At 34.9% G+C, this 12,634-nt stretch overlaps 1 protein-coding gene across 1 annotated transcript in view; it reads right to left on the reverse strand.

The window, feature by feature from the left end:
- Positions 1–12,634, reverse strand: part of FAM185A (family with sequence similarity 185 member A) — a 76,559-nt gene that overhangs the window by 15,122 nt on the left and 48,803 nt on the right. The window contains 2 exon segments of the mRNA XM_030307815.1: positions 2,870–3,004; positions 8,110–8,205. Coding sequence (XP_030163675.1) covers positions 2,870–3,004; positions 8,110–8,205 — 231 coding nt within the window.

The following is a 12,634-nucleotide window of genomic DNA, read 5'->3' on the forward strand; positions in this document are numbered from 1 at the left end:
TAAAAATTATGCAAGGGGCGTCTGGGTGGCTCAGTCGATTGAATGTCTGTCTGACTTTTGGTTTTGGCTCAGGTCATGATCTCGCAGTTTCAGGGTTTGAGCCCCGCATCAGGCTCTGTGGTGGCAGCATGAAGCCTGCTTGGGATTCTCTCTCTCCTGCTCTCTCTGCCCTTCTCTGTCTCTGTCTCTCTCAAATAAATAAATAAAAGTTTTAAAAAAACCTTAAAAATACTAGGCTAAATCTATTCTGCCTGCGCTCAATCAATGGAACAACAAAGCCTGGATGATAGTACATCTGTTTACAACATGACTTACTAAGTACTTTAAGTCCACTGTTGAGGCCTATTTTCAGAAAAAAAGATTCCTTCCAAAATATGACTGTTCATTAACAATGCAGTGGTCAGTCACTCAAGAGCTCTGATGGAAAGGTATAATGGGATTAATGTTCTCATGCCTGCTAACACAACATCCATTCTGCAGCTTATGGATCAAAGAGCAATTTCAACTTTCTATTCTTATTATTGAAGAAATACATTTCATAAAGCTATAGCTGTCATAGACAGCGATTCCTCCTATGGATCTGGGCAAAGTCAATTGAAAACCTTCTGAAAAGGATTCATTCTAGATGCCATTAAGAACATTCAAGATTCATGGGAAGAGGTTAAAATTTCAACATTAGTAGGAATTTGGAAAAAGTTGATTCCATCCCTCATGGACGGCTTTGAGAGGGTCAAGGCTTCAGTGTAGGAAGTAACTGCAAATGTGGTGGAAAGAGGAAAAGAACTAGAAGTACAGCCTGAGGATGTGACTGAATTGCTGCAATCTCAAGATAAAATTTGAATGTATCAAAAGGTACTTTTTATGGATGAACAAATAAAGTGGTTTTTTGAGATGGATCTATTCCTGGTGAAGACACTGTGAAGACTGTTGGAATGACAACAAAGAATTTAGAATATTTAGAATATTCCATAAACTCAGTTGATAAAGTAGCAGCAGAGGTGGAGAGGATGGATTCTAATTTTGAAAGAAGGTCCACTGTGCGTAAAATGCTATCAAACAACATTGCATGCTACAGAGATATCATTTGTAAAAGGTAGAATCAATGCTGCAAACTTCCCTGTCATCTTTTAAAGAAACTGCCACAGCCACCTCGACCTTCAACCTTCAGCAACCACTACCGTTACAGTCAGCAGCAGCCATTGACATCAAGGCAAGAAGATTATATGACTCATTGAAAGCTCAGATGATGGTTACCATTTTTCAGCAATAAAACATTTTTAATTAAGGTACCTGCATTGTTTTTAGACATAACGCTATTGCACACTTAACAGACTGCAGTATAGTATAAACATAGCTTTTATATGCACTGGGAAACCAAAAATATTCATTTGAATTGCTTTATTGCAGTGGTCTGGAACACAGTATCTCTGAGGTATGCCTGTATTTAAAACTGAAACCTGATCTCATGAAGACACTCCACTGCCACCACTGCCACACACATTTTTCCAATGCCGTTCTGGTAAGATTTTAAGGAAAACTTTACCAGCATTAATTCTTTTTTTTTTTTTTTTATCGTTTACATGTATTTATTATGTACATGTATACAATAAATATTTTAAAAAGTAGTATCAGCCATCAATGCAGCCAAAGGTAATTTAAAAAAACGTGCAAAAGCCATTCACATTTCTGGGACTAAGAAATTGTTATATTAAAAGAGCAAGTTTACAATGTGCCTAATACCAAACCAAATGCGTGTTTATTCCAAACATATAAAGGTAACCTTAAATCTTGCATTCTATGTATTTAGATGATTTTTTTTTCTCTTATTGTAATTGCAAATTTATTTTTTATAGTTTTACAGTTTCTATTTTCCTTTAAACTGCCTTAATCTGTCTTCCTGCTGTGACCTATTTCCAGTAATGCATATTCAGTATAAAAATAGTAGATCAAATCATATCAGAATTCAAGCTACTCCTTGTTGAGCAGAAACGTGTACTTTTATATAACACCGAAATCAATTCCCCTCATACTAATTATTTAATTTCCATAATACACTGACAGTCTTCTGCCATTATGTATTTAGATGATTTTTAAGGCCAACAGTTAGAAAGCAGCTTTACCAGCAAAAAAAAAAAAAAAAAAAAAAAAAAAAAAAAATTAATGGTTAAAAAAATTTTTTTAATTGTGGTAAAAAAAATGCATAACATAAAAGTTACCATCTCAATCATTTTTAAGTTTACAGTTCAGTAGTGTTAAGTATATTCACACTGTCGTGAAACAGATCCTCAGAACTTTTTCTTGCAAAATTCAAACTCTATACTCATGGAAGAAGTCCCCATTTTCCCCTTCCCCTACCTTCTGTTTCTATGAACTTGAGTACTATAGATATCACATATAAGAGGAATCATACAGTATTTGTCTTTTTGTGACCAGTTTATTTTACTTAGCATAATGTCTTCAAGGCTTATGCATGTAGCATGTGACAGGATTTCCTTCCTTTTCAAGGCTAAATAATATTCCATTGTCTATATAAGCCACACTTCACTTAACCATTCATCTACCAATAGACATTTAGGTTGCTTTCACCTTTTGGCTACTGTGATAGCGCTGCTGTGAATATGAGTGTGCAAATATCTCTTAGAGATAGAAAAATATTTTAAATGGCTTTTATCCAATGACAGGTTAGTGAATAGTTCAAATTAAATGTCTGCATTGTGCTACCGATAAGCAGTTGGAAGAAAAGAGTATCAAAACACCAAAATGTGACAGTGTAAAGGAATAAAAGACTAAAACTGCAGTTATGTATACCATATTTCTACTCATGTACAGATGACTATTCACCTTACATAGTAAAACGCAGCACCCTTACCAGTAATTATTACACCATCATCTTTATGAGCTTCAGCCATTTCTTGAACATGGACTTCTGAGTTCACGTCAACCTCTTTCCCTGATAACTCTAAACGAGCTTGAAGAGAAGATGCGACCTTGACAAGAATAGAGCCTGTAATAAATTTAAACGAGTTTATTAATGCAAAGAAATCAAAAGTACCAAGGGCTATTTGGAAAATGATTGAAAGGGCAGCATTGCTCCTAGAACCCTGTCTTTACTCCTTGGCATATTTTATTTAAACAGCAGTGCCTTTTCCTTACTCCCAAGGCATTCACAGTAATTCTTGTCAAGGGTATGGGTCATTAGAACATTATGAACTCCTTCTGCCAAGAGCTCTATCTCGTCAGCTTACCCAATATCAGAAAAGTGTAGTGTACTACACATGTAGTTTGTAAACAGTATTTACCATTAATTGAGCATTTGCTGAGAGCAAAACAGCTTAATTAGGTTATCTCTTCTAATCTACATATCAACTTTATAAGTTATTATTGTAATCCCAATTTTACTTGCTCAAGTTCCCAATAGCACTAGTGTTGCAAACTAGATTCACTTCAATGACAACAGGGCCCATGCTCATAACCACTGTGGTATTGCACATACTGCTACCTCATCATATTTTAGGACTTCGGTTTTCACTGATCACTATGACACAACTAGAATCCTAAACTCTTGTGTTTTCAGTTGTAACCTGTGTGTGTATGTTGGGGTGGGGGGTGGGGTGGAATGGGGGAAATAACAATAATAAAAAAGGGAACATTTGAATTTCAACTGACTCATGTTTCTTTTCAATGGATATCAGTCTTTTTGTGTATGAGACAAGACATTCAACTTTATTTCCACTACAATCTTATAGTAATTTAAGCTTTTAAAGGAGGAAATAAGAAAAAGTACTCTGTTAGCTAAGTAATAATTTTCCAAAACAATTACATCTGTTGGGGTTGCAGTGCAAATTCATTAACACACTCCTGCTTCAGAAGTTTTTCTTTCTCTGTTTCTCATAAGTCAAATAAAATAAGTAAGAGACCCCTGTCATAAAGCATTAGGTCCATTTCCTCTGTGGACAAAAGTGGTCAGGACAACTTTCATTGTGAATGCTGCAAAGATTCCTTTTAAAATGCACTTATTTATGGGTCACTGTCTTTTAGTTTGGTTAGCATCAGATTAAGTTTCCCTAATTTCGTATCTTCTCAGCATTCCTAACTGAAGCTGAGCCTAGCTGAAAGTCTGAGCTAAAACTGATAAACTCTCATAATCATCTCTCAAAAAGGGGGGGAATAAGGTATATCACTACAACTGGGTTATATTATTTAAAAAACAAATTGCTTTTCAAGATTTAAATGTAAACTACTGACCGGAGATTCCCCATAACAACAGATATGAGGGATTTAAGTTAACAAAAAGTAGATTTTTAAAACCTTTTTCTAGGACTTTTTATCTCTAAACAAATCAAATGTGGTAATTTTATGAACACTTTTTTCTGTTTTTAAATGAAAAAGCGATGTTAAATATGTGAGAGCTTTAAAAATGTTAAGCAAAATAGGGGCGCCTGGGTGGCTCAGTTGGTTAAGCGTCTGACTCTTAGTTTCAGCTCAGGTCATGATCTCACAGTTCATGAGTTAGAGGACCACAATGGGCTCTGAACTGACAGAACAGACCTTGGGATTTTTCTTTTCCTCTCTCTCTATCCCTACCCCACTTGCTCGTGCTCTCTCTCTCTCTCTCCCTCAAAAAATAAATATATGAACATAATTTCTTAAAAAATTAAAACAAATGTTAAGCAATGCAACTAGCTCTATCCTTATCTTTCTCCACATTCTTAAAAACAAAAATTATCACTACCAAAACTCCATTACTGTCTGTGAAAGAATTCTCATGACTTGAAAAATTTTCCAAATCTCCCATCTTTAACACTATATTGTTTCAACCTCTTTCACTTCATAAACTATTTTCATGGTTACTGACATCAATCCACACTGGTCATGGAGCCTACTTAAATAAAGTTTAAGCCAACTCGGGGCTTGAACTCATGACCCTGAGATTGAGACCTGAGCTGTGATCAAGAGTCGGACGCTTAACCAACTAAGCCACCCATGTACCCCTCAATACCATTTTTTAAAATTAAAAGGTGAACTAATACTAATTGTACCATTTACTGAAGACATACTATATTAAGAACAGTGGTTTTATCAAGGACAAATTTTAAATGGAAAAGTAAGTACTGAGATGCAGGTCTGACTCTTAAGCCTATTAAACATGGCCTCTTTGAAAGAATTAATAAGGTCATCATGTTAACTCATAGGAAGAGAAAACAAGCATGCAACATTCTTTTTTGCATGGCAAAATGAAGAACATCTAAGAGACTCAAGGGGTTGGCTCCCGAACCCTACAGCAAGATAGGAGCAGAGTTGGAAAGGATTCTAGATGTCTTTACTAACCATTAAGCAACAGAATCCTGAATAATTTTCCATTACTCTAAAAAGTTACTGTTCCCAAGTGTAATTAAAAGACCTGACAGAAATTTTTGTTTCCAGTTATCTTTAAGCTTCATGCCATTTCCAATAGGAAAAAACACGAAGTTATAATCCTAATCAAATTTTGTTACATCATATGCTATTTCAATAGGTTACTGGAATAACATTCCAAATAATGCTCAAGAGTATTTTAAGTGAAGATTAACAATGTTTTTGTTTATTTTATCTTTTTGCCCATCCATACACAAAACAGGAAATAACTTTCATATAAGAGCTACTTATTCAAAACTCTGTTTTTACTCTGTTACTAGTTACATTAAATTAGCAATGGTTTACATTTTTCTCTTTGGGCCTTCATAATAAGAGAATGCATTATATGACTTAAAAAAAATTTTTTTAATGTTTTTATTTATTTTTGAGACAGAGAGAGACAGAGCATAAGCAGGGGAGGGGCAGAGAGAGAGGGGGACACAGAATCTGAAGCAGGCTCCAGGCTCTGTGCTGACAGCACAGAGCCCGACGCGGGACTCGAACTCCCGGACCATGATATCATGACCTGAGCTGAAGTCGGACGCTTAACTGACTGAGCCACCCAGGCGCCCCTATATGACTTTTATAGCACTTACAAAATACCCTGAATGGCATTACTGAAGATCTCAGAAATTTAGAGAGAACACAATATTATCCTATTTTAAAGGAAAAAAAATGTGATCTTGCAAAATCAAATCACACCTGTGTGTCAGCAAAAAACCTTCTGTTTCAGGCCTCTGTGTTTGTAGTTTTATTTTGACACTCTGAAAAGAGAGCCTTGTTGCACAAAAAAGTATTAAACCAACATGACCAAAAATATTGCTAACATCAGGAATAACCGGTTTCTGTAAGGAAGTATTTTCCTTGTTGTACATATAGCTCTGTTCTGGCCAATATGCAAGATCTTCTAGACTTTATTAAAAAAAATTTTTTTTTAAATGTTTAATTACTTTTGAGAGAGACAGAGAGAGAGTGAGAGACAGACAGACAGACAGACAGTGCATGATCAGGAGAGGGGCAGAGAGAGAGGGAGACACAAAATCTGAAGTAGGCTCCAGGCTCTGAGCTGCCTGGGCAGCCAATGCAGGGCTTGAACTCATGAACCACAAGATCATGACCTGAGCCCAAGCTGGATGTTTAACTGACTGAATCACCCAGGCGCCCCTACTTAAAACAATTTTTTTTTTATTTTTTTTTTCAATGTTTATTTATTTTTGGGACAGAGAGAGACAGAGCATGAACGGGCGAGGGGCAGAGAGAGAGGGAGACACAGAATCGGAAACAGGCTCCAGGCTCTGAGCCATCAGCCCAGAGCCTGACGCGGGGCTCGAACTCACGGACCGCGAGATCGTGACCTGGCTGAAGTCGGACGCTTAACCGACTGCGCCACCCAGGCGCCCCAAACAATTTTTAAACAGAGCTATGTTTTTCAGGGCAGCTGGGCTCAGTCAGCTAAGCATCTGACTGTTGATTTTGGATCAGGTCATTATCTCAAGGTTCATGAGATCCAGCCCTGCATCAGGCTCCACGCTGGTGGTGTAGAGCCTGCTTGGGATTCTTTCTCCCTCTCTCTGCCCCTCTGCTGCTTGTTCTCTCTCTCTCAAAATAAATAAATGAAACTTTAAAACAAAAAAGAAAAACAAACAAAATCAAACAAACAAATAATAAACAGAGCTATGTTTCTGAACTTTCTGTACCCAGGCCACTTCAGCCCCTATGGGAAAGCTATTTCAAGTATCTGAGCCACTTGGCACCATGTACACAAAGACTTGTATTCAGTCTTCACGTGACTAAAAAATGTGTTTTTAGTGAAATACTTGGATTCTTAGAAAAGTTATTTGTAACAGAAATATATACAAAGAGACATGTCATACTAGTCTTAATACTAAGTCAACAATCACGTTAGAGGAACTTCCTGGTGATACCTTTATTTTGGGATCATACTTTGCAAAGATTTCTCTTTCAAGAGAAATCTTCTCTTTCAAGAGAAATTCTTCTCTTCAAGAAGGTCCTCTTACATGAGGGTAGAAAAGCTTCCAAAAGAATGTATGGGAGCATTTTCACTCAAAAGGATATTCTATTTCAGACATAAAACCAAATTGAAAAACCCAAAACACTAACAATTCCACAGTAACAGTCAATATATTGTAACATTAAAAAAATTTTTTTTTAATATTTATCTTTATTTTTGAGACAGAGAGAGAGCATGAGCAGGGGAGAGGCAGAGAGAGAGGGAGACACAGAATCCGAACCAGGCTCCAGGCTCTGAGCTGTCAGCACAGAGCCCGACGTGGGGCTCAAACTTGTCAACTGCGAGATCATGACCTGAGCTGAAGTCAGACGCTCAACCAACTGATCCACCCAGGCGCCCCTATTGTAACATTTTTGTTTGCACTACAAAGGGAATGATAGTATTTATGGCCATCTGTTTCAAATCAGTCTTTATTTTTTTTTTTCTTTTTAGAGATTTTATTTTTAAGCAATTTCTATATCCAACGTAGGGCTAGAACTCACAACCCTGAGATCAAGAGTCGCATGCTCCACTGACTGAGCCAGCCAGTACCCCCTCCAGTCAATCTTTAAATCAAGTTCTATCAGAAGAAATCTTCTTGAGCTCACGATGTCAATACAGATAATCTGACCATCTGTTTCCTAGATGTTACATAAAACCTTCCGTACACCATATGTCAAAATAAAACATTCCACTTGGCTAACCTTCATGAGATTTTAACTCCACTTTCCCTAGTTGGCTGACGTAAACATCTATTGCACCCAGATGAGTTGAGGCCTTTAGACATCCAGAGGATGAATCTAGGAAAAAAGAAAAAAAACCCATAATCATTCTTATTGTAGTAACTGAAATGAAAAATTTGAAATAAAAGGCTCTGCTTCAGCATTAGGATAAGGCACTAAGAGTCTTGCAAGGTTCTGTATTTTCCTCATAATTATGCCATCTTTCACTTAAAAATGAAATCAGTATCAGAAATCTACAAATCTATACCTAGATAACTAACAAAAAATCCCTATCTATAGTAACCTGCATAACTTATTGATAAACATGTTTATTCTGCAACCTAATATATAGTAAGGACAGTATGCAAGCAGTAGATCCTTGACAGCCAAGACTATTAAGCACCATTGATATATTTAGTTTATTCTCAACTTTCAATATTTACTAAAGAATTTTATCTCATGTACAGACACGTAGAAGTGGTAGCTAAGTTAACAAAAATAAAAACTTCTGATGTTTTCTCCTTTTAACAAATTTGCTAGTGCTAAAAAAGTACTGTAACAGTGAAAGATTACTTTAGATAAGACTTTGTTGCATTTCTTAGGGGGCAGAAATGGAGGAAAAGGGAGTCACTTAAAGAATGGGTGAAGCTTGTTTATATCTAAATATTTCTTTTCAAGTATTTGGAATTAAACAGATATTATTAAGTCAGGAGAAGAAAATCAGAATTCAGTGGTTCTGATTTGACACTCAAATTTCTCAGTCGTCATTGACCCTAGTTTTCAAAAAACCAACATTTCAAGTTGAAGAAAAAGCTGATAAAGTTAAAGAAGTAAGTGAAAGATGTTGAAGAGTCAGCACTAAGTAGCTTCTCTTTCCTCCTCAACTATAGCAACTGAACCTTTTAATTTACCTGCCCTGAGAAAGGCCAAAGCATATTTGTTTTAGAAAGGCCTCTTAAAAAGCTTATTTTATCAGGAACTTTTATTAGGAACTTTACTACTTCAAAGTGAAAACAAAATAGGGAGTGTGGTGAAAATAATGCCAAAAATTATATTATATTTTTAATAAAATGTGGAGAAAAAACATTCATATACTAGACATTTTTCTTTCAAGTTTTAAAGGACCCCAAATAAAGAAAACAACTTGGGAATAAGCTGGTTAAAACCTGACCCCAAGATAATTTATAATAATTATCTGTAATCTATACTGAAAATTGCCCTTTATCAGACCCAATTTATTTAATTTTTAAGTATAAAAAGTAAACACTGATGCTGGGAAATTAAGTCACTAGTGATAAATGACATAGAATAGTTGGGCAAAGAGGAATATCTCTCTCCTCAGTTACCAACAGAAATTCCTTTTTTATAACCTCTTACTGCATCCTAAAAGAAGCCAAGTAAAAATATACTGTGGTTAAAAAAATGTGGACTACACAATGTGTGTATTATCCCAGGTTGAATGAAGTAAAATATTCGAAACATTAGTTTGATTTCTTGCTTTCTCTAGGGGGCTAAAAACACAAGATTTTCATGAGGCTAATAAACAGTACTTTTCACTTCTCCCCCCATCCCAATGGGAAATAAACAAGAGCTAAATAATTTTCTCATAAGCCACTGAGTAATTACATCCTCATGTTATCAGTCTTGAGCTCTGATAATGGCCAATTCCTTGGAGACTGTTTAAAAAAAATTAAAACTCAAGATATGTTTTCAAAAGAGAAAGCAAAAGTGATATTTAAAAAGCTATGGAGCAAAACAAACACTAATTTTCTTTTGTTTTCTATAATACACATGACTGGAACTAAAAATTAATTCTCAAGAATCAAATTAAGGCTTTCTCTAAAAAATTTCATTTTTGTTTTGGAAATTCACATAATGGGTAAATTCTATAAGTCTTGGAAGAAGCCTTAAGGGAAATATACATTAGAGGGTGGGTGATTAAGAAGTGAACAGAAATCATTAATCCAGGTAATGTTTGCAATAAGTAGACTCTCACAGAGAGTCTTCTATCATCCCAATTTTGGACAAAGATCTTGTTTGATTTGAGTTTTCCCAGAAAATTACAGATACAATCAGGAAAAAATGATGTCAACTACCAGTTAATCACTACATACAACCAAAAAAAAAAAAAAAAAAAAAAGAAGCTATTTGTAATATACATTTAGCTAACAGCAAAGAATAATAACTACTTGAAAGGCTAAAATTCCAAATTTTGCCATTTTCTTTCAGATAATGGGAGAATTCTCTCAAAATGGGTCAAACACGTTCAGAAAGATTTTCTGAATTTTTTTTTTTATCACTTTACCTTAAGTTTCAACATGTAGATACTAAGGAACAGCAACACAAAAGGTATTTTTTCATTTCTGCAACTTAATTCCTACACTTCCAAAGATACACTAATTGCATGAACAAGGGACAAATTTCATATATTGGACATAAAGGATTTGCAAAGGCAGAATTTTAAGGTCACTTCATGTAAAGCTTTCTAAATTAGTGCCCTGCTTGTTATTCTGTAGGGAGGGAACATACAGGAGGCTGGGCTTTAAGGAACAGACAAGGCAAACCACCCCACTCCCTGCCTCAAACATGAACATATTTCTTTTTTTAAAGATAAAATTACTAGTCCATGGCTTCTGGCAGTGCCTTCCAAAAAAGGCAACACATATAAATTAAAAAGAAAAGGAGGAGGTGTCTGGGTGGCTCAGTCCAATGAGTGTCCAATTCTTGATTTTGGCTCAGGTCAGGATCCCAGGGTCATTGCACTGAGCCCCACATCAGGCTCCAAACTGAGCATGGGGCCTGCTTGGGATTCTCTCTCTCTCTCTACCTCTGCCCCTCTCCCCCACTCGCACTCTTTCTCTCTCTCTCCCTAAAATTAAAAAAAAAAAAAAAAAGGGCAACATAAGGCAAAGAAAGTAAAGCGAGGTGAACAACTCTATTATACTTCTATCTTACTGTTATCTATTATCAAGCTTTGCCTTGTCCTGTTGACTCACTTTAAATAGAAGATGATCTGGTGTTCCAGAAAAAAGGTATTTTTTTAAAAAATATGAATCCAAGGAAAACCCTGGTTCTGATATACATAATCAAAATTTTTATATCACTTCAGCTTCTGAGAGAGATCGGTGTTACGGAAACTAGGAAGTACAGGGTTTTGGGAGGTGAGTGATAATGTGTATACAAAATCCAAATGACTGATGAGATCACTTAAGAATCTGATCAATTATATTGTCTAAACTTCTTTGACCTGAATTACAAATATTCTCTAAATAAAGGAATCATGGGAAAAATACTTCATCTATTATCCTGAAATCAGGATAATACTTAAATAATCTGAAGTCTCCTAATATTCCAACTTGATAATACTATATAACTTTATAATATATGTAGATGTAAGACAACCTATATTGCAAAGGACAGGAGTGGATAAATGAATCTATTTGACATAATACAAAATGGCATAATATTAATTCTAAATAGACTGTGAAAAGTTAAGTTTCTATATTGAAATTACTAGAAACTCTGCTAAAACGTCATGTAAAGAGGCATAAATAAAAAGTCAAAAGGAAAATTAAAATGCAATTCTGAAATATATCAAATTAATTGATAAAGGCAAAAAGCAAAAAATAGAAAATACAAAATAAAATAAAATGGTAGACACATATCCAACCATATCAATAATTATATTAAATGTTAATGGACTATATCCTCCAATTAAAAGACAGTTTGCAAAATGAACTTTAAAAAGTAAGTGCCAACTACGCTGTCTATGAAAGAGGATTTTTAAACAGATAGACTGAAAGTAAATGAATAGAAAAATATATACCATGCTAACATTAAGCATAAGAAGGCAAGAGTGCCTTTATTATTACTAATATTAAGCATAAGAAGTGAAGAGTGTTTTCATCATTAGATGAAGAAAATTCAAGACACAAAATATTACCTGAGATAAAGCAGGGCAGTTTGTAATGATAAAAGGGTTAATTCAACATACAGCCATAACAATCATGAATATGAATATCATAAATAACAGAGATTCAAAAACCAAATGTAAAGCTGACAGAATTCATTGAAAAATTTAACAACCCCCTCTCAGCAACTTATAGAACAGCTAAGATCCCCCAAGAATGTATTATACCGTATGCTCATTTCAATGGCATGTGATACAAAAATTCACAAGATAGAACCATATGCTGCTGAATGATAAAATAAACTGCAATAAATGTAAAACAACAACAACAACACTGAAATCACATAAAGAATTTTCTCTGACCAGAATGGAATTTAGTTAGAAACCAATAAAATAAGAGATCTATAAAAATCTTAAATATACAAAAATTTAAAAATAGACTTCTAAAGATCAAAGAAGAAATCAAAAGCACAATTAAAAATCTTCTAAAGGATGATTTTTAAAATGCAACATTTCACAGAACTAGAACAAATGATCCTAAAATTTGTATGGAACCACAAAAGACCTTGAATAGCCAAAGCAATCTTGAAAAAGAAA

This window comes from Lynx canadensis, chromosome A2 (genome assembly GCF_007474595.2).
Source record: "Lynx canadensis isolate LIC74 chromosome A2, mLynCan4.pri.v2, whole genome shotgun sequence".
Taxonomy (NCBI): Eukaryota; Metazoa; Chordata; class Mammalia; order Carnivora; family Felidae; genus Lynx; species Lynx canadensis.